This window comes from Palaemon carinicauda, chromosome 6 (genome assembly GCF_036898095.1).
Source record: "Palaemon carinicauda isolate YSFRI2023 chromosome 6, ASM3689809v2, whole genome shotgun sequence".
Lineage (NCBI taxonomy): Eukaryota > Metazoa > Arthropoda > Malacostraca > Decapoda > Palaemonidae > Palaemon > Palaemon carinicauda.
In genome coordinates, this window is record NC_090730.1 from 110111548 (window position 1) to 110138059 (window position 26512).

Genomic DNA, 26512 nt, shown 5'->3' on the forward strand with positions numbered 1-26512 from the left:
CTGTATAGTCTCATCAAGTTCTAGAATGATCATATTGTTTAATTATGTTTAAAAACATTGTTATATGATTTTGGGGGGATATTCATATGATTATCATTGATGATAATAGCTCGCTATTTCATTCCTTACTTCAAATAAGTAGTTCGGCTAAAATATGGTGTCCATTCTTTGTTGATAAATAAATATATCTCTTATCTTTTTTACGACGAATCCATAATCGATTATAAGGAGAGTTTTTACTAAACCACTGAAAATGCCTGAGGATTGGTCTAGTTTCTTTAGTCTTACAAAACGAGTGAATGAATGATTGATTTGAAGTTCTCTGGTATCCTGACATCGAAGGTCGTACAAAATCAGTGAACAATCTAGGGTCTGATTGATATTTTGAGAAATTCATATGATATTGCAAAGTCGCATCTATTGGCATTGTCATGCAAGATGTCTTTTCAGAGAAACATGAGTTAGAAAAGGGAGAGAGAGAGAGAGAGAGAGAGAGAGAGAGAGAGAGAGAGAGAGAGAGAGAGAGAGAGAGAGAGAGAGAGATCTAAGAACCATTCGGACGAGCAGGACCAAATTAGGTGAGCATCTTACTCTAAGAGATTTCAGTTTACCTAATATTTCAAGTATATTTGAAATACTGTTTTTTCCTAATCCAGTAAAAAAAATGCGTATTTTAATCCAAACAACCTAATCCAGCATTATTTCAGTATTTGTGTTTGAAAATTCCTAAGTCGCCAATTTTACTTGGGGTCATGAGACATAAGTTGAACTTAGTCATTCATAAAAGGTCATCATCAAATGAGAATTATCATAACCATAACCTGAATTGTAATTCATATCGAATCCTAAGCTTAAATTACAATATTGATAAATAGATGCAGACTAAAATATATAGACAAGGAGAAAATTTTAATTCTCTCCTAAGATTTCCGAAGGAATTTATGGAAATCATATTTAAACTGTTTGGAAATAATGAAGGAAGAATAAGAAGCATCTTGTGAGTAAACTACATCCAATGGTCCCCTATAGCTTAGAGTAATTATTATTTGATAAAAGAAAGTCACTCTGAACTGCATGAACGTTATACCAATTTTGTCTCGATCTAGGTTACATTAGTCTCCAACAACCTAATGCAAACATTTTATTTTGGTAGTTGAATTCGCATATATAGTTTCTTTTTACTTCAAAGAGAAACTAGCAATATTTGATGTGTAATACATTATACGGTCTTTTGATAATAAAGGAAAGAAATATGTGTATTACCATCCATATTTTTCTTCAAATCACTCGTTTCGGAGGATGCAATCTCCCATCTTTTATCTCAGAGATTATGGGAGATTTTCTTTTCGATTAACGACTGGACACTCACTAAAGGCGGCTCGGGTAAGGCTCCATACAATATCGACAATAAACTTGGGATTTTTTTTTTCTTTTACATCTCTCGGGATGATAATGGCCTCGTCAATTACTTCTTATTCTTTAATATAAGATAATATACAATTGGTATTCATTCACAAGTTTTATTTCTGCTACTCTCTCTCTCCCTTTCACATTCTCAACTAATGCATTTTGAAAAATTTTATCAATGTATTAGTTTTCATGAAAATTACAAACATCATTCGTGAACCATTTATGATTTCAAAGAACAGCCTTTCTCTTATCATGAGTCCACCACTTCAAACAAAAAGCCTTTGCTTGAAATACTTAGGAAAAATATAGGGCATATTTTCCGTTTTCATGGTTGATTCTGTTCTGGGTTAACCAGATCGTAAGATAAATGTTATGAAATTATTTTCAAACCTATAAGAATACTCATGGTTACTTTTATTTAGACCCCAAAATATTTAAGAGATATTTTGTAAATATCTATACTTTTGTCAATTAGAGGTGCTGGCAATCCCCAAATTTGTTTGGTTTATGTTTGCTTTACATATATAGCTGCAGTGCAATAATTAATTGGCATGTCCATTATTGTTAGATCTAGTAACAGTCTTGACTCCGTCTCACCACTGATTGTTTAAATGCCGTAAAATAGTTGTGTTTTTATCATATCCACTGGAGTTATATATTTTTTTTCTTTTTTTTTTTTTTTTTGCATATCCTTTTTTTTTTTTTTTTTTTCAATTAGGGTTTCATTTATTTCCTCGGTCATAACATATCAAGCAAAACTATACTTGGGTGATTCATTCTACATGCACTTTCTTTTTCATCGTGGAAAAACAAATTTATATGTAAAAGCCTTCAATGAAAGAAGGACAAAAAATTCCAACATATCAATTTATGAAAAGACCGGCTTGAATCGGTTCTTTTAACAGTAAGGTGTAGAGCGAGATATACAATAAAAAAAAATACCGATACAGTGAAGTGTGGGTGTGAAACACGTGTGGCACATAGCTCCCCCTCTAAATAAGATATACATGTAAAATGGGGCACTCTGTTCTTGAAAGGTATACTGTATGTGGGTTATCTTTCAGGAGATACGCAGGTTTAAGGCGAATAATGGATACCTAATCTTCTTTGCCATGAATGATCAGCGAAACGCCTTTGCTATTCAATGGATCATGATGAATAGGTCCGTGTAAGGGGGCGTTAGCGGTGGTTTTCTTGTATCATTCAGTAGGAAAACTTGTGATGCCTTGTGCAATTTTGTTGATATGTGTTACTGGGGGCTTGTAAGTGTGGCGGCACAACATGACGTAGGCACTGGAGATTGTGGATGGTGGTTGTCGACAGAAAAAATTCAGCAGGGACGACCAATGGGCCGCCATACATCATTTCAGCTGCCAAGGCATCCAGGGTGTTCTTAGGAGTGGTCCTTATAGTCCAAGGAGGACCCAGGAAAACTGAGTACTCCAGTTAGAGTCCTGGCAGTGGGACATCAAAGATGCTTTGAGGGTGTAATGAAAATGTTCAACCTTTCCATTGGCAGTGGGGTTTTAGACGGTTTTCTGATGTAGAGTGAATCCCAGGAGATTCACTAATGATGCCCACAATTGAGAGGTGAAAGTGGTAACCCTGTCAGAAAAAAATAGGCTCAGGGATGCCGAATCTCACTATCCATCCTAAGAGTAAAACAGATATACATGAGGTAGACATTGCAGTTTCCATGAGAATGGCTTCAGGTCAATGAGTGGAGCGATTGATGACAGCAAACAGGTAACGATGTCCTTGCAATGCGTGTGTATGGGCCGAACAACTTAGACGTGACTGTAGGCAAAGTTACGTTGAGGTTGAGGAAAGGTGCCCACTCTTGAATCAGTATGTCTATGTACTTTTGAAGTTTAGCATGATGTACAGGCGCCGACCCAATCCTTAGTATCCTTATTAATGTTATGCTGAATGAACTTTGTCTTCAATAGCCGTGCAGTAGATCCAAATGAGGGATGTGAAAGTCCATGAATGAAATCAAATGCCCGTCTACCAGTACTGAACATCAGAGAAGAGGGTAGTGTTAGAATCATCGAGAATGACATCTTCCGAGCGGAAGGATGTGCAGGATGTTGTACATACTTGGTATTCTGAATTATTTTGTTGGCCTTCTGCCAAGATATTGTAATCCAGCCCTAGAGGAATGGTGGCCAATGTGTTTTTTGACAGGGCATTGGTAAAGGGATTGATTCTTCTAAGTGACGTGCTGAAGGGTGCAATTATATTCAGCCACGTCAGAGAGATGTCAGCATTGACGAGCAGACCGGGTGTCACTGTCAAGTGAAGGCATGCACCAGAGGCAGGTGGTCCTTGTGAACAATGAAAGGCATATTTTCAAAGAAGTGTTGAAAGTGATGGACAGCCAAGTGCACTGCCAACAATTTAGTGTCGAAGGTAGAGTAGCTAGATTCCGCCTTAGCCATTTTTCTACCAAAGAAGGCCAATGAGCATGCTGAGACATTGAACATCTGCTTGATTATTGCACTATAAGCAACGTCAATGGCATCGTTGGAGAGGAGAGGTGCATCAGGAAAAGTGAGAGCAGCAGCAATTGCTAAGGCAATTTTTGTGTTGCAGAAGGCCACTTTTTTAAGGGGACCATACTTCAGGTCGTTTGGCTTGCCCTTGAGGGAGGCATAGAGGAGAGCAAAAGTAGCAGTGATGGCTGGTAAAAGACACTTAAGAACTTTACAGTGCTCTAACAGCCGAGGGCGTGGGGAAGTTCTGAACCGGTGCTACTTTCCCAGGGTGGGGGTGACTCCTTCAGGAGTAATGCAGTGCCCTAAGAACGATATGTTGGTGACAAAGGTACACTTGTTGTACCAGACTAAAAGGCCATCCTGTTGTAGGTGGTTGAGCACGATGTGTAGGTAATAGAAGTATTCTTTAAAGAAATAGAACACAATTATGTCGTGTACGTAACATGCACACAAGGGGAGGTCTCCTATCACGCCATCCATGAGACTATGAAAAATTACCCCAGCATTACGAAGGCCAAAACTGGATTAATTGAAGGTGCATGTACCGAAGGGGGTGGTGATGGCAGTCTTAGGGATGCCATTTGGGTTCACGGGTACTTAGTATTACTCCATCAGGAGGTCAAAAATGGAGAAAACCTTCATTTGTGCAATTGGGAGGTCATATCGGAGATATTTGTGAAGGGTTAGGGATCCGGTTCTGGCTGCATGTTCAAACATCTCTAATCCCCACACGGATGCAAGGAGCCATCTTTCCTGATGAGGATGTGTAAGGGTGACGACTATGGGTTGGAGGCCTTTAGGGAAAAGCCCATTTATTCCATTTTGGCGAACGTTTGTTTGATGCCTACCAAACAATCCGGTGCCAGACACCTGAATCTGTCAAACACTGGGTGCCCCATTGTCTTGATATGGTGATAAATATCGTGTTTGGTGTTTGACAAAGTTCTAGATGGAAGACTTCCGGGTGCAACATGAAGAGGTGGGTATAGGCCTCCGTGGGTGCGTTGATATGGAGATCAAGGTCAGAGGGGGCAGGGTGAAGAGCTGTCTACAATTATGAGTCTGAGTTGACTATTTATTGATGAGCAACATCAACTAGGATGTGGGATTAGGAGAATAAATCAGCATCAAAAACTGGCAATGAGGCATCGGTAACGAGAAACTTTGGTGCTTTCAAATGATAATGTGAGTGTCTTGTACCCAAATGTGGGGTCACAGATCCATTGGCAGCTACCAGGCTGATGTCAGCAGGCTTATAATGACTGTCGTGTTCTAGAGAGTGGCCTTAGTAGAAGAGAATGGCAAGCACCAGAATCTGCCAAAAACTGCACATCCGTACCTACATCATCTAACGAGGAAACATCAGTGATATTGGAGGCCATCCCCACAAGCTATGACCTACTTAGAAGCTTTTTGGGCACTGACAACCATTCGTACATTTCTTCACAGCAGCCTCGAATCCAGAGTGGTAGTAGCATAACTGCAACCGATGGGCGTCAGTAAGTGGTTGTGGAGGTCACTGGTTGGGACCAGAGCAAGGGGCAGCATATATGGGTGGTGTGCGGTTTTGTCGCAACTCCGGCATGTCACAAGGTGAGCGTCTGTATCCTACCGCATTCACGTCAGCTTCTATCCATGTTGAATAGTTGTCCTCATCGTCAGGAGTGGAGGCATTGATGGAGGTCTTGAAGCTGATGAAGTCCTCATAAGGTCCTTCATGGGCAGAATGTAGACATCGAGGATGGTGGCGCATATAGGTTCCGATAGATGCCATACCAAAAGGGCAGGCTCAATGGAGGTCCACCTCCAGAGGAGAGCCATATCTGGCACGGTATAAGCAAGCAATACTGGTCATTTCCATGGGGGCGAGCAAAGCATTTTGGTCCCCCAAACAGATTTTGATAGCTTTGAAAAAGCTTGACTATACAGGCAGCTGGCGATAGTGAGTGCTACTCCAGTAGGTATGTTTTATGGGAATCATATGCTATTGAGGTGTCCCCTTGGTCGCAAAGCCAAATAAGATTTCTGGAGAAAGTGTTCTCGGGGATGGCTACGAGGAAATAGTCTGCACTTAATGCGAAACTGAACTTCGCCCTGCTGGAACCAGGCAAAAACTCATCAGCTGGCAAAGGGCAGCAGTTTCACTGAAGTGACGTCTGTCGAAGAGTGAGGCTCTGTGGCTTGTAAAAAGGGTTGGGTGAATCGGTAGGCAAAAAGGCAGTGTGAAGTAGTCAATCCAGTGATCACCAATGTGGCAACATAACTGTTAGGTGTTAACATAGAGGGACGGTGAATACAAGTGGGGTTCATTTAACAAGGTAACGAGATTTATACAGACAGTTGAGAGCAGGAATGACAGAAAATTGAAACAGTATATAACATGATGTAGCAAGCTTAAACTGGTTTCTATCATCAGATTGGGGGAGAGCAAGCGATAAAAATGCAATAGCGTTAGTGTATGAGCATGTATGAAACATGTTCGGTACAGTTCTTAACTCCAGGATCAGGAAGAAATTATAGAGATCAGTTTCCCGGAAATCCCTCGGGCCTTTGTTGGCTTCATAAATAAAAGTGAAACATAGTCCCTAGTAGATTGATAAAATAGTAGAGGTGGTGAAAATAGGATCCAAAATTAATGTAAAATCAATCGCTAGTAGTCAGGGTTATGGTAAAATGTATACCATCTTATCATGATTCAAATACAAATGCGTCAAGAATAATTATTCAGCTATTAATAATATTATCTCTTTCCTTCCTACTCTCTATCTCTCTGACTGCATACAGTAATGCTGTGGTAATATATTTAGCCCATGATCAGAGTAACCAGAGTTCAATTCTCAAATTAGACAAAGAAAGCTGATGTGGAATTGTTCCTTAAAATCTCATTAATTATCTGTTAGGTTTGATGCTTTACAAGTTCAAAAAACAATCAGGAATTTTCTAAAGCTGTAAAAGAAACTATCTAACAAATTATATTACTTCTAACAATCTGTATACTCGTTGGTCGACGGCCGAGGGTTGCAGTTAGGGCAAATGAAAAAATGTAAAAGAGAATAAAAATCACCAGATGATTGTGTTCATTAATCGGTCAAACTACACATCAGAAAAAACGGTGCAAAGGATTATGAAATCAAAGTGAACAAATCTATTAATATGGTTAGATTTAATAAAGATTTTTGGATTTGAGATATATAACTCGGCTCTGGCGCCTGTGAGGCAATTTAGTGCCCAAGTACACTTATACGATGAGGTAAAAGTTAGAAGAGGCTAGGCAGCTAGATGGAAGAAAGGAATCAAGAAGGGAGGCAAAGTATAAGGATCTAAAGTAAGTATTGCAATAAACCTTAAGTAATGTATATAGTGCACTACAAGAGGTACACTAACGGTACTACCTTAAAAATGGGATATTCATAAGAAATTTAGTAATATGAGAATCATGAGAACAAGGTGATGATAACATGATTATAGAGTTTTTTCGTACATATCTGATGCGGAATATTATAGCGAGCAATTGGGATGTAAGTGTTCGAAAAATTCTGAAGAATTATTTTTTTAAAATTACTGAGAGAGAGAGAGAGAGAGAGAGAGAGAGAGAGAGAGAGAGAGAGAGAGAGAGAGAGAGAGAGAGAGAGAGAGAGAGAGTGGTATATAAATTTATTGATAGGAACACATGCTGAGACTCATAAGACTTACACAAAACAAAAAATATCAAATGGCCTGAACAGCCAAAACCCAAAAGGCCGTTTAACAATGGTTGAAGTTCATCTGATAAGTCCCTCGTTAAGCCATCGATGTAATCATCCGTATAGGACCCTGGTGCAAAACATAATGCTACCGTAATTTTTGCTTCTAAGGCAACGTTAGAAACATGTTTGAATTCATGTTGGAGCCCAGTATGTTTCAAATGCTTATGTACACTGTGGTCTAAATGGAGGAAGCATCTTTTCAACAAGACCAGGAAAAGATTCTTCCTTGGCAGGAAAATAGGTCGTGTTCATAATCATAGTATATTCCTTTCGGCTGTAAATCTGGTGAAATTTTGTTTATTATCCGGAAGAGTATAAAGTATGTTGCTCTATGCTTATTCGGTAATAGATATTACAATACAGGAAAAAAAAAACCTTCCAAGCCTTCTTGCCATGATGACATACACCCAATAAAACAATGAAGGAGACAGCTTAAATGTCCCATCTATATACAACACATCGGATTCAGATAAAAAATTAACCAGATTTGCCTTCCAAAAATTAATATTCTTTCATCTTCTTGACCATTATGCCCAAGCGAAAAGTTTTCCCTTTGACCCTTGTGCGACACATAGCGTTGGTAATCTTCAGGGGTTATCAGTTTTTTGAGTAGTCACGGTCTGGCGTAGAGTTAAGTAGATTCCGTATCCTTCATTCGACCTTTTTCAAAACCTGTGAATTTGGAAGTAATCTTCGGGCAGCTTGAGAACTATTTTCAATACGTCCGTTCATGATTGTTGACGACACTTCAAGAGTTTCTTGGGTTGTAAGTTTCAAATTTATTCGATAATAGCAACTTCCACGTGCTTTGAAGCACCACAGAATGTTCATTCACTTCCGTCAATACTTCCTTGTCTTTAATGTGAATTTTGCCCTTACATTAATTTTTCAATTACATCACCAAAACATTAAAGATGTGCCACTTTAGCTACATTTATCAAATATGTATAAGTATCCATCGCGTGAAAACTTTGGTTTATTTGTTTTGCTAAGAATATTTTCAGCCATTTCTGGTATGGGCTACAAGAGGAAATAAAAGCGAGACTCCATTTCTAGTTTTGGAAAGCTATCTAATGTAGAAAAATCATTCGATTGTTCATTGTAATAATTGATAAAAAGAGATTGTTGAAGCTCCGAATAAGACTGTGCGCTATATGATTTTATAAATTATTAGAAGTAGTGAGTCCCTTTGCTGAAATATCTTTAACAGGCTTTGAAGCTCAGAAAAAGGCTGCACGGTATATACTTTTATAATTTTAGAAGTATTTTTATTTCAAAGAGAACAGGCTGAGGTAGCAAAGAGTCACTATATTGCTTATGATAAAAACTGCAAAACATGAGGAAAATAAGTAATTGAAGTTCGGATTATGATTGTACGTTATTTGGTTTTAGAAATTACTGCAAGAGGATGATTAGGATTTTTCGTTGAGCTATAAAAAAATCCATCCCATGTAGAAAATAAAAATACAACATTTCATTCTATCGGAAACAAGTGACAAAATAGTTTGGCATAAAAAAGGACAGCGCTAGATTAGTTTGGCGCCAGTTAGCCGTCGCCAAACAAGTGAAGCCAAAATAGTCTCCAAATTAGTTCCATTACGTTAACAGCGAAGAAAATCCTATGATTTTTCTCACGCTACTAATGTTCTACCATCAAATGATACGTCTCAAAAGGTTAAACATATATAGCATCAAAAATATTGTTTTACTTACATGTTCGATTTTCCTTTTATCGCTCATTTTATGGAAGGATATGGCAACCTGCAATTGGTCGAAATTTGTTGTGAGATTTACCTAGCACTGCGACAGCTCGAGGTCTTCCACGTACGATCAGCTAATGACCGATCAATACACAGAGTGCTTTTAGCTTTCTTGGTTATATTGTAAATGTAAAATGTCATGATTATCGATTACAAAATTAATCTTAGAATCCATCAATGTTCCAGTAAAAAGGGACATATTAATGTTGCTGAACGGCGCACATTAGTTCTGCCATCTAAGATATATTACTCCTAGAAATGAATACGATATATTGGAAACGCAGTGACAAAGAAGAGTCAATAATGCAGCATTTGAAATTTGTATAGGAAATGTTAAAACACAGTTTTCTATTCATTGGGTTGTTTCTAGCATGGGCGTGAAAGAATACATTTGACTACTATCTCTATGGTAGTAGGTTGGCCAGGGAACCAGCCACCCATTGAGATACTACCGCTGGAGAGTTATTTGGTCCATTTACTGGCTGGACAGCACTACATTGGATCCCTCTTTCTGGTTACGGCTCATTTTGTATTTGCCTACACATACACTGAATAGTCTGGCGTATTCTTTCCACATTCTTCTCTGTCATCAGACACCTGACAACACTGGGAATACCAAAGAGTTTTCTTTGCACAAAGGGTTAGCTATTGCAATGTCACTGTTCAGTGCCTACTTTCCCCTTGGTAAGGGTAGAAGAGACTTCTACTGTCTTGGATTAGAATTCTCTTGCTTGAGGGTACTCTTGGACACGCGGTTCTATCTTGTTTCTCTTCCTCTTGATTGTTTTAAAGTTTTTATAGTTTACATAGAAGATATCTAATTCAATGTTGCTACTGTTCTTAAAATATTTTATTTTGATTATCTATTACCTCTCTTGTAGCTTATCTATTTCCTTATTTCATTTCCTCACTGAGCTATTTTTCTCTGTTGGAGCCCTTGAGCTTATAACATCTTGCTTTTCCAACTAGGATTGTAGCTTGGCTTTTAATAATAATAATAATAATAATAATAATAATAATAATAATAATAATAATAATAATGTTGCAGAGGTCTCCTAAATTAGGAAATAGGTAATGTACGAAAGAGATAGATAAACTTGGCAACACTTTTACCAATGACCTTGTGCGAAGATACCATTTCAGTATCTAGAGTGTAACTGAAGATACTGGGCTCCTCTTTGTATCCTTCATCCATGATCTCCAGCACAATATGGCCCGACGTTGGTAGAGACTCCAAAGGGAAACAAGATTGAAGTACCGACACTACAATGGGAAAGAGGACCAGAAGTCCATACTCATGCATATTCTTGCTCTGCATGGATTTTGGAGCAGTCTAGTACATGCATAACGCTATGAGTTCGAAGAACATCTTCCTTCTTTCTCATTCCATGTAGACATGTCAGACTCTTTCAAACTAGATATTATTGGACACTATGAAAAGAAAAAAATAGGAACAGATATTCTCCCCAAATATTAATGTAATATTTGGGCATTAGAAGAACACAAAGGTAACTTTTGCGCATGTCCTTTGATATGATGAAGGCTACAGTAATTAGTTACTGTCTTATTTACAAAGGAAACACACAAGGAAGGAGGGTGACACACAGTACAAGAGATTGTAGTATATAAAGGAATTAGTGATGAAACTTCTCAAGCTCTGGGCAACTGAGCATTTCATGGCCAAGAATTTATCCAGCGTAGTAAATGAAAACATCCTCTGTGTATCTAACCTTTCAACTAATCCACAGATTCAAAAAAAGTCCAACGCTATCGGTCAAATGAAAGGAGTCTCTGGTGCACTGTGTTTAGAGCTCTTCAAAAACCTACTGGAAGATAATCTCTACTGAGTTGAATACTGATTGGCTCTATGACCCAGTTACTACTACAGAACATATGACTACTGTTAAAAATATATATACATCTGAGCAATAAATACTTATAGCTAAGTGTTCCTCATCCAGTACCATTATAATTTACGATCCATTATAACGTAAAGGCGTAATTATTTTTACTCACACAATTATTTTCTCTACTTTCCTTCTTAACAAAAAAAAAAAAAAAAAAAAAAAAAAAAAGGAGTTGGGTGATATTTAAGTTTCATAAGGTAACTTGAAGGACCTAGGAGTATCTGAAAGATGTTCTGAAGACTATATTTTTTTCTGCTGTGCTACTTTTTCCAACTTTAAAACGAATATAGATTTTAGTAATTCATTTCTGCAACTTATTTTCATTTACCTATAACCTAAACTAAGTAAGAAAGTAAATGTTCCACCTTGCATATTTACCTAACCAGCTGTTTGCATTTAATAATTTTTAACTCCCAATTTTGGGTTTGAGCTTGGGTTAGTGATTGCGTAACAAAACAACATGGTTAGAGCTTACAGGGAGTTCGAATCTTATCATCACTTGTGGCAAAATCTCAGGGAAGGATTCCATAGTCACCCCTATTTTATAATACATCAATACACTGCTATCGCTGTGAAATCATTCTTAAATGTATTCACAATCATGTTATGTTATTGAATAGCATTTTGCAAAACTTAAAAGCTTAAATTGACACTTAAAATACCAATAGTTACGTTATCAATAGAATACTGCAGAATTGAAATATATGTTTGATTGTCATTAGAAATTTGTATACTCTGAACGGAATTTAGGTCTTTGAGTACACGATGAAATACTCTTTTTCTTATGAAATTAGATAAAGAAACCTCAAATAAATGGAGATATTTTCCAGCATCACATCAACTTCAAGCTTTTAAGGGAAAAATTACAGTTGTGGATTTCAAGAATTTTTTTTTTTTTTTTTTATAGAAAACTCAAGTTCTTAGAAAGTGAACATCATATATACAATCAGAGCGATTAAGCCAATTACTACCGGCGACACTTTTATGTTGTCATTGGCCTGAGTGATATTCCGGGAGGCGAAAAATTGATTTTGTTTGCTGTTCCGGATATCAATGACGATTGCGAGTGTCAAGCAAGTTAAACGACTGGTGAAATACGTAGTGAATTGTTTTCTTTTTATCTGAAATGAAGGATTGATTGTTGATTGTATATATAAACATACATGCATAAATCGTATGTGTATGTACACATGTATGCGTGCCTAACCTATATATATATATATATATATATATATATATATATATATATATATATATATATATATATATATATATATATATGTATGTATGTATGTATGTGTGTGTATATATGATAGCGACTAGCGATTTACGTAAATTCCCGAGCTTCCAAACTCATCTGCTTTATATTACATAATCTGAAACACAAGAGAAATACCAAAGAGCTTTGAGAATAATACGTATCTCCCAGACGCTAGTATATATAAAATTGATAACATTGAATAATCTAAAACATCTCTTTATTTTACATTCAAAACAAAACTGAGTGATTACTTTACTTTTAACGGGAAATATTCCCAAATCAACCTATTACTTCGGTTCTTAGTCAAGGAATACGGGCAAAGCTCTGAAATGAGTATTGGTGATCGAAATAATACATACTTTACAAAAATAAATATATTCTATAAAAATAACAATACAACAGTAATACCAAAATAATAAATCATTCGAAATTTAAATCTAAGCTAAACCTTAGACCAGTGATTCCCAACCGGTGTGTCGCGGCACCAAGGGGTGCCGTAAGATCTTTAGAGGGTGCCGCCAAAATTCAGAGGAAAAAATTGCATTAACTTCACTCTCTCTGCTTCTGCTGCTGCTGCTGCACAATTTAGCGATCGAATTTTCAACTTAGCTACTTTTCATTGAATTTGTATAATAATTTGTACTTATGGAAAATTACAATCCAGGAGAACAATACTAATTATATGATTTTGCTGTGTAATAATTGTACGGACACTGGAGAGAACAGCTTGGCGGGAGAGTGGGAGGGAGGGAGGGGAGTAAGGGTTGTAGACTGACACGTATGACACACGTACAGGGCAGGGTGCACAGCAAGTCGCCACTGGCCAGAGCCCAGAATGTCTCAGTACTGATTGGTGACGCAAAGGAAGCAAAAGGTATGACATATCCTCCTCCCTCAGCTAGTTAGCAATACATACCTGGTATGTATTGCTAACTAGCTGAGTTCGTGAGTCATTTGTTCATCTTTTTCTTTTTTTAGTAATTAATTACGAAGCCGCAGGATATCTGAAATATCAACAGATATTAATGAAGAAGTTGTGAAGCGGATAAAATCAAAAAGAAAATTCGCATTGCAAGTAGATGAGACTACTGACATAGCTGAAAAATGCCAACTGGTTGGGTTTTGCAAATTCATTGACAAGGATATTGTGGAACAGTTTATGTTTTGTAAAGAATTACAGACCACAACCACTGGAGAGGATATCTTCACGTCTGTAAATTCGTACCTCACTCAACATGGTCTTTCATGGAATTATTGTTGCGGCATATGTACTGATGGTGCACCGTCAATGATAAGGAAGTAAAAAGGCTTCATCACCAGAGCATTGAAAGAAAATCCATCTATAACTACAACTCACTGGTTCCTACACAGAGAAGCGTTAGTAGCCAAGACATGTGGAGAAGAGTTGCCTGAGGTTTTAAACCAGGCTGTCAAGATGGTTAATTTCATCAAATCCAAGCCACTGAAAAAAAGGGTTTTTCAAAAGATGTGTCAAGAAATGGGTGTGGTTCATATTTCACTGATTTTGCATACTGACATAAGGTGGTTATCAAGGGGTCGTGTACTGAACCGAGTTCTTGAACTCGAAGAAGAATTAAAAACCTTTTTCCAAGAGGAGAGACATGATATATTCATAAAGCTGCTTGAAAATTCTACTTGGTGTTTGAAGCTGTCATATTTGGCAGATATTTTCATGAAGATGAATGAACTAAATCTCTCAATGCAGGGGAGACTTGAGGGAATTGTAACATCAGTTAACAAGATGAAAGGTTTCCAGAGAAAGTTAAAATCATGGAAGTCGGCTGTTCAGAAAGACGATGTGTAAAAATTCCCTTCTCTTCAACAACCAGGATATAAAAGTCTGGGAACTGTAAAAAATCTTATTCTTAATCACTTGGAACAACTAAGAGAAGCAGTTGATAAGTATTTTCCATCGCTTTCTACAGAGAAACTCGATTGGATGGTATCACCCTTCGAACTGGCGGACATGGCTGAAGAACTGGACTTCACGGCAATAGAACGTGACAAATTTCTTGATATGTCTGCTGATTCAACACTGAAAGTCAAATTTGAGGAAAGTGACGTGACACTGGCAGCTTTTTGGCATGGAACATTGGGGGGATATCCTAATTTGGCTAAGAAAGCAATTTCTCTACTTTTGCCTTTCTCCACATCGTATCTGTGTGAGCAGGCATTTTCTGCCATGGCAACAATAAAATCGAAACAAAGAAATAGGCTTCTTTCACTTGAGGATGATATGCGGGTGGCATTATCAACAATAAGACCTGATATCAAGAGTTTGTGTTCCAAGCATCAAACGAAAGTTTCACACTAACTATGGTTCACTTTTGCCTATTTGTGTGTATGTCTTGTATCATAGTGTAACACTGTAACAGTGTAACTACTTGAATACATTGTGCAACTACTGTAAAACTTGTCGCAATTACATATTTATATTATAATACCATTTTTTGTAATAGCAGGATCAGTGTAAAGAAAATTTTCATATCTATGTATAAGGTGTTGTTACATCGATGCAAAATGTCGAAATGCCAAAAAAAAAAATATAATAAAATAAAACAACGGAGATTTTAAATATGTATTTTCTTATAAGGGTGCCGGGAACTTTCGAAAGGCTTGCCAACGGTGCCGCAAACTAGAAAAGGTTGGGAACCACTGTCTTGGACAGACAAAATTATACTTCATAAACAATTATACAATCACTTACTACACTATGAATTAATTTATGCAAATATTAAATTTTGACAATTAATGACAAAAGTTGACACTTTAACACTATAGAAAATAAATCAAAATTTCACTTACATATATATAACTTACTCTTATATCCTTTGGCTCACACAAGGTTACGGAAAAGTTAAATAAATACACTTTTCTGTTTAACCTAATTACACAGGGCCAGTTACAAAATCTTTACAATATAAATTGACTTACATCAACACACTTCCCTTTTACATTAAACACACAATAATATCACCAATGTTTGAACAACACTATATACAGATATACGTTTGAGAGAAATCACTATTCATGTTTGAGAGGAAGTACTATGTATGTTGGAGAGGAGATAGGTAGTGGCTGGTTAGATGCTGGAGAGAGGACTGGCGGACATTGGCTCTTTCAAAGGGTCAGGCTATATCTCTCTGGCTCCTATGCATTGCTAGGCTCTTATATATCAACTTAATTCACGCTAAAAACTTCTAGAAAAGCATTCACTTAGCCTGGGGGCATGGTTCTAGCGGCATAAGGTTGCCAACTTAGAAATTGGAAGAATGAGTACTATCATTGTTTGGCAAGGCAACTATCTCAGCTAGCTCCACCCACCTCCTCTCGTAACATTAAAAAAAAAAAAAAAATATTTTTTTAGGCTAGAATGTTCATGCTAATTTTTTACATTTACTCGTGTTTTTAATTTATTCATATAAACCATTAATACCTCTTAATGTCAAATTCAATTTGCCTCGGGATCAGCAACCCAGGCAGGAATTAACTTTATGATAACAGATTTTGGTCGGCCAAGGATTTGAACCAGGACCAAGTTGAAACTGAGGTTACACTGACTCTTCAATACCATGTTGTCGTGATGTAAGTTCCGCAATGCAGCTTTATACTATGGGTATTTTCTACAAGTGATATAGTAGAGAAGTTCACCTGTAAAAGTATTACAGGGTTACTACCCCAGAGTGATTATCCCGAAAGATATTGTGTATGTATCAGCGATTGGTTTAAAACAACCATGGCTATCATTCCCCGAATAGAGTTAATGTTGTCTTGAAGGTTATGAGATAGGATTGGATACTGGGAGAGCCATTACGAGTGAAATACCAGTGTGTTACTGTAAACACTTTCGCTGGTTCACCATCTTGATTGTATGCTTTGGGAATTTCCTGGATTGTTTTTCATAGTTTCCGTGTGCTTTTGGATAATGGATCATTCTGCTCCTTCTTCAATGGTTAAGTTGAGTACCCTGCTTTTTTCTGGTGGAGAATTTCGCATCTTCCCCTTTTTTTTGCGAAGTCTGTTTTTTTCTAGCCGCTGTTGCATGGTCATAGCTGGAAGCTCATGTTCTCAGATTCCTCAGCTAGCTTTGATTAAGTGTATTTCATATATACTTTTACAATTGTTTTTTTGGGCTCAGGCCATGTCGTCGTGATGGAAGTTCCTTCATTAGTAGCTTCCTAAGTATATTTGACGACAGTGATATATCCCAGAGAATTTACCAAAGGTATCCAGAATTGTAACTCCTGGAGCGAATATCCCTTAAAATTTTAAAAAGGGATATCGCGTAATGTCAGAGAACGTATTTTTTACACGTCTCATGGCTATCTACACCCCCAATAGCGCTTTCGCTTCGAGGGGAAAGAGTGGCAAGAATAAGGAGAGTCGTTAAAGAGACAACCCTCTCGACACTCCTACTGTACTGTAAATAGTGCGCCGAATCACCACCGTGAGGCGCCAACAAGCCATTCTTTCTCTCGTAGCTTCGTTGACCGGTGTTATCCCGTGTTATCTCTCGCTATTTTAGAGTTATTTGTCGCTATGATGTCTTCACCAGCCTCATCAGCTTCTGGAAAGTTGAGTAATATCTTTGAAATGTGTAAATGTAAGCTCTTGCCAGTTTTGCTTTTCGATTGAGATCGTAATTAACGTAACATGAGCTGTTCCCAGCCGGATGGCGTCATGGACGCGGTCGTTCTTTCTGTACATTTAGTTAGCCAGAATGACCCTTCCTAGCATTATTTGCTTTAATAACTTGAGCTATTTAGAAATTTAGCTAGGGATTCTTATATTATGTCATTGTTGTCGTGGATTTGGCTATTCATTTCAAGTCTCACGAGTGCTAGGCTTCCTAGCCTAGGCACCTACACATTGCATTCATGATATAACCTTCCTGGTAAAGATTTATTGAAGCTCAGGCAATATTTTAAACATTTATTATATTACTGCCTTATATTTTCCTCTTCCAAGATAGTATACAGAGAGTTTCGGTAAACGATTCTCAATGCTCCTAGGCTACTAGCCTAGTGGCTTTAGTAAACTTTCATACATGTCCCCATTGCTCATGTATTGTCTTTTAAGGGGAGACTGACACCTCCTATACCTTTTAAGTCGATATTAATCTCCTAGGAGATTTAAGAGCAATCTCCCTTCCCTCTGATTAGCCTAGGCTATTCTCAGTTTACTTTGCTGCGAAACGAGTTGTGGCAAAGTTTTACTGAGAAGTTTTGTTTTCTTTCTCCTAACCACTGAGTCGGTTTTGAGTTTAGAACTGGACATGAGAGTAATAAGTCTGTGTTAGGCATCTTACTGTCTTGGTGAAATTATTTCCCATGTCAGGTTAAGCTGCTTTTACAGGAGACTAGACCTCCCTAGTCCATACGTGGAGGGTTTTGTATGACAATCCCTCCTTCTTTGGCCTAGCAGACAGTCCTGTGCTGGTAGATCTTAGACCGAAGAAATGACTTCTTCCTTGCCTAAGGTCTCTGGTACGAGATTCTGTTCTCTTGTGAGATTGTGTCCTGTGGGCCGCTCTCTCACTTGACTAACCCAACCTGGGGAAATGATTTCTCCTACCTGAGGTTACTCCATGAGACCAGAATCCCTTAAGTTGGGTGGTGCCTTTGGGCATTACCTTACTTGTAGGACATCTACCCCCTCCCCTCTGTCTCTTTCGTGTTGGATGAGCCAACACCCTCCTGGCCGTCATTCTGCATTTGACCCAAAGGGTTATTTGTAGAACTGGCCTGAGGTTCCCTGTCTGACGTCGGCCGAGCCGGCTGCCGGCAGGTACCCTCGTATTCTTTAGAGTGTTCTTCAATCCTCCCTTGGACTGCCTGGGTGGAAGGCCAAATATAATTCCCCCTTCAACTTGAACCCTCATTCTGGATGTAGGCCGGCAAGGCTGAGCTCTTTTCTTCCTTGATCCTCTCTTTTTCTCTGCCTTTCATTTTACTGGGCCATGTCAATTGTCTGCCGGCTGGCAGTTACTATGCCGCCGCTTACTATGGGCGTCGCTGATTGACAACCCAACGACAATAGACATACTGGGACCGGCTGCCGACTACTGAGTTGCCGGCTAGCAGCCGGCCACCCATAACTTGGACATTTGCCACCGGCTGCCGGCCGGCGCAGCTGCTGCCGGATGGCAAAGCGACTGCCGGCCGGCAAAGCGGCTGCTGGCCGGCAGAGCCGTTGCCGGTGACTTGCCGCCTAATACTTTGAAGACAGTAACTGCCTTCAATAACCCAGAATGGACCGGCATATGCCGGATTGCCCGACAATTTCCGGCAGGTTCGGCATGTGCCCGCAGGCCTGGCAGGACTGGCGGCATGCTGCCGACAGTCAGTGCTGTAGCCCAAAAGTTTTTTCCAACCTACAAGGTGCTTCATGGGCCCCCTATTGTGAGACCATCACATATAGGAGAGTGATTCTCTCTGCCATTAATGGTTATTAACCATTGTTGTCTTTAATCCCCAATATTGAACCTAGAAGATTTTGTTAAGAAGACACTCTATATTAAAGGATATCATCTTCCCCTAAAAATTCTTCAAGAATTTAGCATTCAATATCGGAGGAGGTCATAGCAATTGGCTGGACAGGAAACACATGTAGGTGTCTTTCCTATCTCTAGCTTACCCTATCCAAGCTAATATTATTAATAATATGTATGCTGAAATCTGAGAATTTCAATGAATACTTATATGCTTTTCTTTCTTTACAGGAGGAGCATCCCGAGTGCGGGAACAACTTTTGCAGGGTCCGTAGTAAGAACTTCTACGGCCAGGGCATGTGCAGGGCCCACGTTTGCTGTGCAGTCACCAATGGGGCTCTCAAGTACTGGGACCCACAGGTATGTACCGTTTGTGAAAAACTGGTTAAAGAGGCTTTTAACGACCAAAAATCTACTGAGTCAAGGGACGCAGCAAGAGAGACGCTGCGGAAATGGGTCAAAGGCTTCCAGTAGAACACCTCTGGCCCATACCTTCCTAATGAAAAGATGAGGGCTTGTCTTTTCCCTAGGGTATCTTCGGATGCGGTTATTCCCCAGGCTCAACCTGAGATTCCCCTTGTTCAGATTCTGGTAGAATCTGAAGTTTCCGATGCCTTGGAGAGCAACCAATTAGAGGACAACATGTCAGTTGTCTCGAAGGAGACTGAGAACAAAGTGGAGGAACTGGATCAGGCGGATGACGTTCCACCTGAGGCCAAAGTCGAGAAAGCCGAAACGATTTCGGTATCATCAGCCACAGTGACTGAGCCGGTGCCTTCGATTTCTTCTGCTGCACCGCAGTTAGATTCCATCACGAGTACGTTGTGCTCGCTGTTGTCCATGGTGCAGGACATTCAGAAGAAATCGTCCGAGAAAGAGGCTTCTCTTCGGACGGAAATGCATCAGCTGGTTGCAATATGTTTAGCCCCGAAGAAGCTAAACGTCAAGGATCTCCCCGCCTTCTCTGACGTCGTCCTCTGGAGGTACGCAGAGCATATGCCTATGACGGGGGGGGGGAAGATCTTCCTCTCAGAGAAACTGGGCACTGTCCCAGTAGAGGAAATTGAGTTCTGGCCCAGCAAAGGGGCCTACCCGGATTGCTATGTCCATCTAAAGACTGAACCTGCATCCAAAGAGGAGACAGAGCCGAAGGAAACCATCGTCCTTGAACTTTCTAAAGCCTAGGCCTTATATACAACCCCCTTGAAGTAGAGGGCCTTTACTAGCTCCAAAGTGCCGGCTCTCAGCAAGAAACACCCGTCCTTCATTGCTGACCCCAAACGTGACTTTCCCTTTATGAACAAAGGGCTTAAGGCAGCTTTAAAGGCAGTTGAGGCAGGGAAACCATGCCCTACACTGGAAGAGTGTAGAACTTTCTCCCTCGCTTTTCCATCAGCCGATGGAGACTGGAAGGATGTTCAAAACACCTTCACAGTTGGGAAGATGGAGGCAGATATTGCCGGATGACAGTTCGGCGAAGACCTCCCGAAGCTGTCAAACTTTCTCCTGTGCAGAGAACAGGAGACAAAAGAACGTCTTGCTGCTTCCTTGTCTCTGCAGACCGGCCTAGAGACAATGACAAGCATCCCGGATACACCAGACATGTACATGGTCTTCGCCAAATCTCATTTGGCGACAGTCACCAAGGACCTGTACAACTTTATTAAAGCCCGAAGGGCTTGCAGAGAGTTCGTGTTCGCCTCGGCTGCGGTGAGACACGAACCAAGGAAGCTGATAGCTTCCAACATCTGGGGAAAAGACCTCTTCCCAAGTGAAGTGGTCAAAGAGGTCGTGGACAAAGCTGCTACAGAGAACAGAAACCTTCTCTCTAAATGGGGCTTGTCCTCTAAAAGAAAATCTTCAGCTGATGAGGGTCCCCAGCCGAAGAATAAGTCGAAACGACCAAGAGTGCCCTCTCGGCCGAAACAACAGCAACAGTTTCCCGTGGCCACGGTGTCCCAGACGGTGGCACAACCACCCACCACCTTCCAACTGGTGCACCAAACGCTGGCGCCCAATCACCTGTGTTCACCCCAGTTTCCAAAAGGCAGTCGACAACCTTTAGGCCGAAGTCTCGAGGTTCCTTTCGATGATCCTCCAGACGCCCCTTCAGAGGTAGGGGCAATAAAGGTGGACGTGGCCAAGGAGGTAGATCCTCCACCCAGCACTCAAAGTGAGATGCTACCGGTAGGAGGAAGACTTTTCCTCTTCCTGGATCGTTGGACCTTCGATCCCTGGGCCCACAGCCTAATCAAGAACAGACTAGGGTGGAGTTGGAGCTCAACTCTACCAAACTTTCCTCAATTCTTCCAACACTCAACCCCCATATTGGAAGAATTTGTTCAGGAACTCTTTAACAAAAGAGTTATAAGGAAGGTGAAGTCTGTCAGATTCCAAGGAAGGCTATTTTGTGTTCCGAAGAAGGACTTGGAAAAGCTCACAGTCATTCTGGACTAGTCACCACCCAACAAGTTCATAGTGAACTACAAGTTCAAAATGCTGACACTTCAACACATCAGGACCCTTTTTGCCCAAACGGGTATACACAGTCTCCATAGACATGACGGATGCGTACTGGCACATTCCAATCAGCCGTCAAGTTTCCCCCTACCTGGGATTCAAACTACAAAAAAGAAAGTATGTTTTCAGAGCCATGCCCTCTGGTCTGAACATGGCTCCAAGGGTATTCACCAAGCCTGTGAATGCAGTCAGTCATCAACTACGCCTAAAAGGAATCCAGGTGGTAGCCTACCTGGACGACTGGCTGGTGTGGGCAGCATCCGAGGAAGAGTGCAGGCAAGCCTCCAAGGAAGTGTACAGTTCCTGGAACACTTAGGATTCAAGATCAACTTGGAAAAATCTCGACTATCTCCAGCTCAAAAGTTTCAGTGGCTGGGTGTCCACTGGAACTTGCAGTCACACTGCCTTTCCATTCCGTCAAAGAAAAGGAAAGAGATAGCAGGATCTGTCAAAAGACTTCTTCAATCCGCAAGGATATCAGAGAGCCAATAGGAGAGAGTGTTGGGGTCCCTCCAGTTCGCCTCAGTGACAGATCCAGTATTGAGAGCACAATAAAAAGATGCATCAGGAGTTTGGAGAAAATACGCATCAAATGCTTGAAGAGATCTACAAAGACCGATACCAAATCTTCTGCGATCACTACTCAAGCCATGGTTGGAGGCCAAGAAACTAAGGAGCAAGGTTCCCTTACAACCACCTCCACCGTCAGTCACTGCTCACACGGATGCCTCGAAAGAAGGGTGGGGAGGTCACTCTCATCACCGGAAAGCCCAAGGAACCTGGTCTCCCCTCTTCAAACCCTTCCACATCAATTTTATGGAAGCCATGGCAGTTTTTCTTTCTCTGAAGAAACTGAAACTCTGCTGCTCAATCCACATCCGTCTGGTTCTAGACAGCGAAGTCATAATGAGATGCCTAAACCGACAGGGCTCGAGATCGCCTCACATAAACCAAGTGATACTAACCATCCTCCGTCTAGTGGAGAAGAAGAGACGGTACTTGTCAGCAGTCCACCTTCATAGGTTCCTCAATGTGACAGCGGACACTCTATCCAGGACCAAACCGATAGAGTCAGAATGGTCCCTAGATGCAAGATCATTCTCCTTCATCTTACAAAAAGTCCCAGGACTGCAGATAGACCTCTTCGCAACAAGCGACAACAAGAACCTACCCTGGTACATAGCCCCGCACGAGGATCCTCTAGCGGAAGCAATGGATGCAATGTCCATAGATTGGAACAGATGGTCCAAGATCTACCTATTCCCTCCAACCAACCTTCTGCTGAAAGTCCCCGACAAACTGAGATCCTTTTGGGGGACAGCAGCAATAGTGGCCCACAAGTGGCCCAACAGCATCTGGTTCCCTCTAGTAATGGAACTACGCCTGAAGCTGATCCCGTTGCCAGACCCAGTTCTGACTCAGCAAGTGCAGAAATTGACTGTCTCAGCTTCATCTGTGAAAACCCAGAACCTTCATCTCATGATTTTCTCGCCTTAGTGGTCAAGAAACGGTTCGGGATTTCTAGGGACAGTATTAACTTCATAGAAGAATACAAGTCAGAGTCAACAAGAAGACAATATGAGTCTTCCTGGAAGAAGTGGGTGGCCTTTGTCAAGGCGAAGAAACCTAAGGAGATTTCTACAGATTTCTGTTTGTCCTTCTTCATCCATCTTCATGAACAAGGTTTAGCAGCCAATACGATTACTACAAGTAAATATGCCCTAGCCAGACCAATGCTTTACGCCTTCCAGGTAGACTTTTCCAATGAAATCTTCAACAAGATTCCTAAAGCCTGCGCTAAACTTCGGCCCGCAGCTCCTCCTAAGCCCATTTCATGGTCTTTGGAAAAGGTTCTTCACTTAGCATCAACCCTGAACAATGAGGATTGCTCGCTGAAAGACTTGACTCAAAAGGTGATTTCTTATTTGCACTAGCCTCGGGAGCCAGAGTTAGCGAAATAGTGGCCCTCTCGAGGGATGATGGCCACATTCAGTTCACAGACAACGGAGAACTGAACCTCTTTCTGGACCCGACGTTTCTTGCCAAGAACGAGCTTCCCACTAAGAGATGGGGTCCCTGGAGAATCTGCCCTCTGAAGGAAGAAGCATCCCTCTGCCCAGTGGAATGCCTAAAGGTCTATCTTCTTAGAACTTCAGACTTTAAGGGAGGTCAGCTTTTCCGGGGAGAGACTTCCAGTTCAACGTTATCCTTGAAATAGATAAGGACGAAAATCACCTATTTTATACGCAGAGCGGATTCAGACAGTACACCCGCAGGTCATGATCCGAGAAAGGTTGCTTGTCTCTGAATTTCTTTCAGACAATGTCATTTGAAAGCCTTCGTGCTTATACTGGATGGAAGTTGTCCAGAGTTTTCTTCCAGCGCTACGCGAAGCAATTGCAAGAAATTAAATTTCATATGGTGGTGGCGGGCAGTGTAATAAAACCTGCCGCTTGATTACTGCGAAGAACAGTGCACTGTTTGGGACTTTTGGTGAAGGGTGTACATGATAAACTTTCAAGTCATATCATATTGAGTATTGTGTTTAGTGATGACACTTTAGACTGTTCTATTCACACGGGTGACTTTAAGCATAACAGACTGACACAAGTGCCAGGCATACCTATACGCACAGTGTTCCAAGTAACAACAGAATACTTAGTGAAATTCATATATTTCCCATAGAGTGGCTGGTGTTTCCTTTTCAGATGAAACTGATTTTATTTTCTGTTATTACTGTTTATGCTTCTATGCAGAATTGTTCAGTGTAATTTGTAATTGATTACATCTATGATTTCTAAATTTATTGTAATAAACAATAGAATGAATCTTTGCGTCTCTTTCACCCCAAACATTCCAGTTTAAGTATAAAGTCAAAGTATCCTTGATTCTTTTAATATTTAAGAAAATATCGATACTAAGATTCCTATTGTTCCAAGCAAACAGGCAAGAACTTATTGTACTGGACTGTTCATTTTACTGTTTAAGGTTTCCTATACATATATAAACTTGTCTGTATCTTTAACAACAGACCCGAGTGGTACCAGTAACCTGCACAGATTCATACCATCCAAGTACAAACTATGCTTTACGTATATGATGACACTAATATACAAACTGTTTGCTAGATTGTTTCCTTGAACTCACAATCCTCGGGTTTTTTCCTTAAGTCTGCCCAGACTCTTCCCTGTAGGGACAGGAAGCACTGACATATTTCATGATCAGCTGATTGATGTATAACGGTAACATCAAGTGTCTCTAGGTCTAGAAGACCAAAAAGGAAAGATTTATCTCGAGATGGACGGCACTATTGAAAATCCACAGATACATTAATGCTCTGGTAAACTTCCATCACGAGGACATGGCCTGAGCCCAAAAAACGGATTTTGGGTGAAGCGAAAAATCTATTTTTGGGTGAGGTAGCCATGTCGTCCTAATGGACCCACCCTCCTTTTGACAAAAAGATAATTAATGAATCCCTCCCTATGGTACTGTATCTGCAATACCTACAAAGCTACAAAGAATGGCTTGGTGGCGCCTCGCGGTGGCGATTCGGCGCACTATTTACAGTACAGTAGGAGTGTCGAGAGCGTTGTCCCATTAACGACTTTCCTTATTCTTGCCACTCTTTCCCCTCGAAGCAAAAGCGCTATTGGGGGTGTAGATAGCCATGAGACGTGTCAAGAATACGTCCTCTCATATTACGCGATATCCCTTTTTAAAATTCTGGCTACCTCACCCAAAAATAGATTTTTCGCTTCGCTTAAAATCCGTTTATTATTCTATGTTAGATATTTGCTTTATTGCATGCTTTTCTTACCTGGTCTATGGCCTAGGTAAACTATTTACCCCTAGTCTATATATATAGCCTAGGCTAGCTAATTATTTGTGGGTAGGCATGAGAATAATCATAGATATAGATTCGTTCTCTTTGCCACCTGGTAAGCCGGCTGCTTCTTCCCCTTCCTGGTTAGCCTGTGTTTCTTCCTAGCTGTGGAGCTACAGTCACTTTGCCTGGCCTTTAAGGACCCCTCGATTGCTATATATCTAGACTGGCCGGCTTGGAGTTACTGTCAGCCTACTCCTAGATATGTAAATGGACTACATCCTAAATAGGGATCTTTCCTCTTCCAGTTTCTTTGTTTCTGTTCTTTGGCTTCCTTTACTTAGGCTATGTCTCTCTCACTGTGGAGCCTCGGCTTCTTTGCTCGATCAGAATTTTTCTGGCTTGAGTTGTACCACATTACCATATTTTCCGAACTTGCCGGCTTCAGTGCCTTTAGCCCTAGACGTGAGTAGGCTGGGGGTCTACCCGTTTTAGTAGGACAGAGCTTTACCCATGCCAACTTCCCTCCTCTATCTCTAGTCAGCAATTTTCTTTGTATTGCTGGAATAGTGAATGGATAATGAACAGTACTTTAATCTTACCCGGCCCATATTTAACAATACCTTATAAATAAGCTGTCGTTTTAAAATATCTCTTCCAATCGTATCTGAGGGACATTATCCTCTAAACTGATTGGTTAGATACCTCCTAGTTGTCAGGATTTTCATTGGATTTGTGAATTCTTTGTATCTTAGCCGTTTCAGACGGCTGTCATTAATTTTACTGAGCAGAACCCCATTCTTTTCTAAATCAAATGTTAACAATTGGGCAAGTGGCAGTCATCTCTACCAGCTGACCATTTTATCTGGACTACCCATTTCCTTTTACCCTCTGAGTAGTCCCTAATGGTATTGTCTACCAGTTGCTGACCTAGCAATGCATATTTTCCGTGTTGCGTTGACGTACCTGCCTGGTAAGGATAGGTTGAACCATGGGCCAAGGTCGGCAATACACAGCTGCTGCTTTAGCAATAGCTGTTGCCACCTTAGGTCGAATGGTATCTGATTTTGCCT

General features: G+C 40.4%; 1 protein-coding gene across 1 annotated transcript; it reads left to right on the forward strand.

Moving 5' to 3' along the window:
* Positions 1 to 5675: 5675 nt before the first annotated feature.
* Positions 5676 to 14407, forward strand: LOC137643190 (zinc finger BED domain-containing protein 5-like). Its single transcript, XM_068376038.1, has 3 exons — positions 5676 to 5739; positions 13602 to 13791; positions 13954 to 14407. Exons 1-3 carry the CDS (start codon positions 5676 to 5678, stop codon positions 14405 to 14407), a joined length of 708 nt encoding a protein of 235 aa, XP_068232139.1.
* Positions 14408 to 26512: the final 12105 nt, after the last annotated feature.

What these genes read in the sequence shown, in the direction of transcription:
- LOC137643190 (XM_068376038.1), top strand. Translation starts at nt 5,676, where the DNA reads ATGCCATACCAAAAGGGCAGGCTCAATGGAGGTCCACCTCCAGAGGAG. An exon ending in GGAGAGCCATATCTGGCACG is followed by an intron (nt 5,740 to 13,601) that starts GTATAAGCAAGC and finishes AAATATCAACAG; the next exon opens with ATATTAATGAAGAAGTTGTG. An exon ending in ACTGGAGAGGATATCTTCAC is followed by an intron (nt 13,792 to 13,953) that starts GTCTGTAAATTC and finishes GTTCCTACACAG; the next exon opens with AGAAGCGTTAGTAGCCAAGA.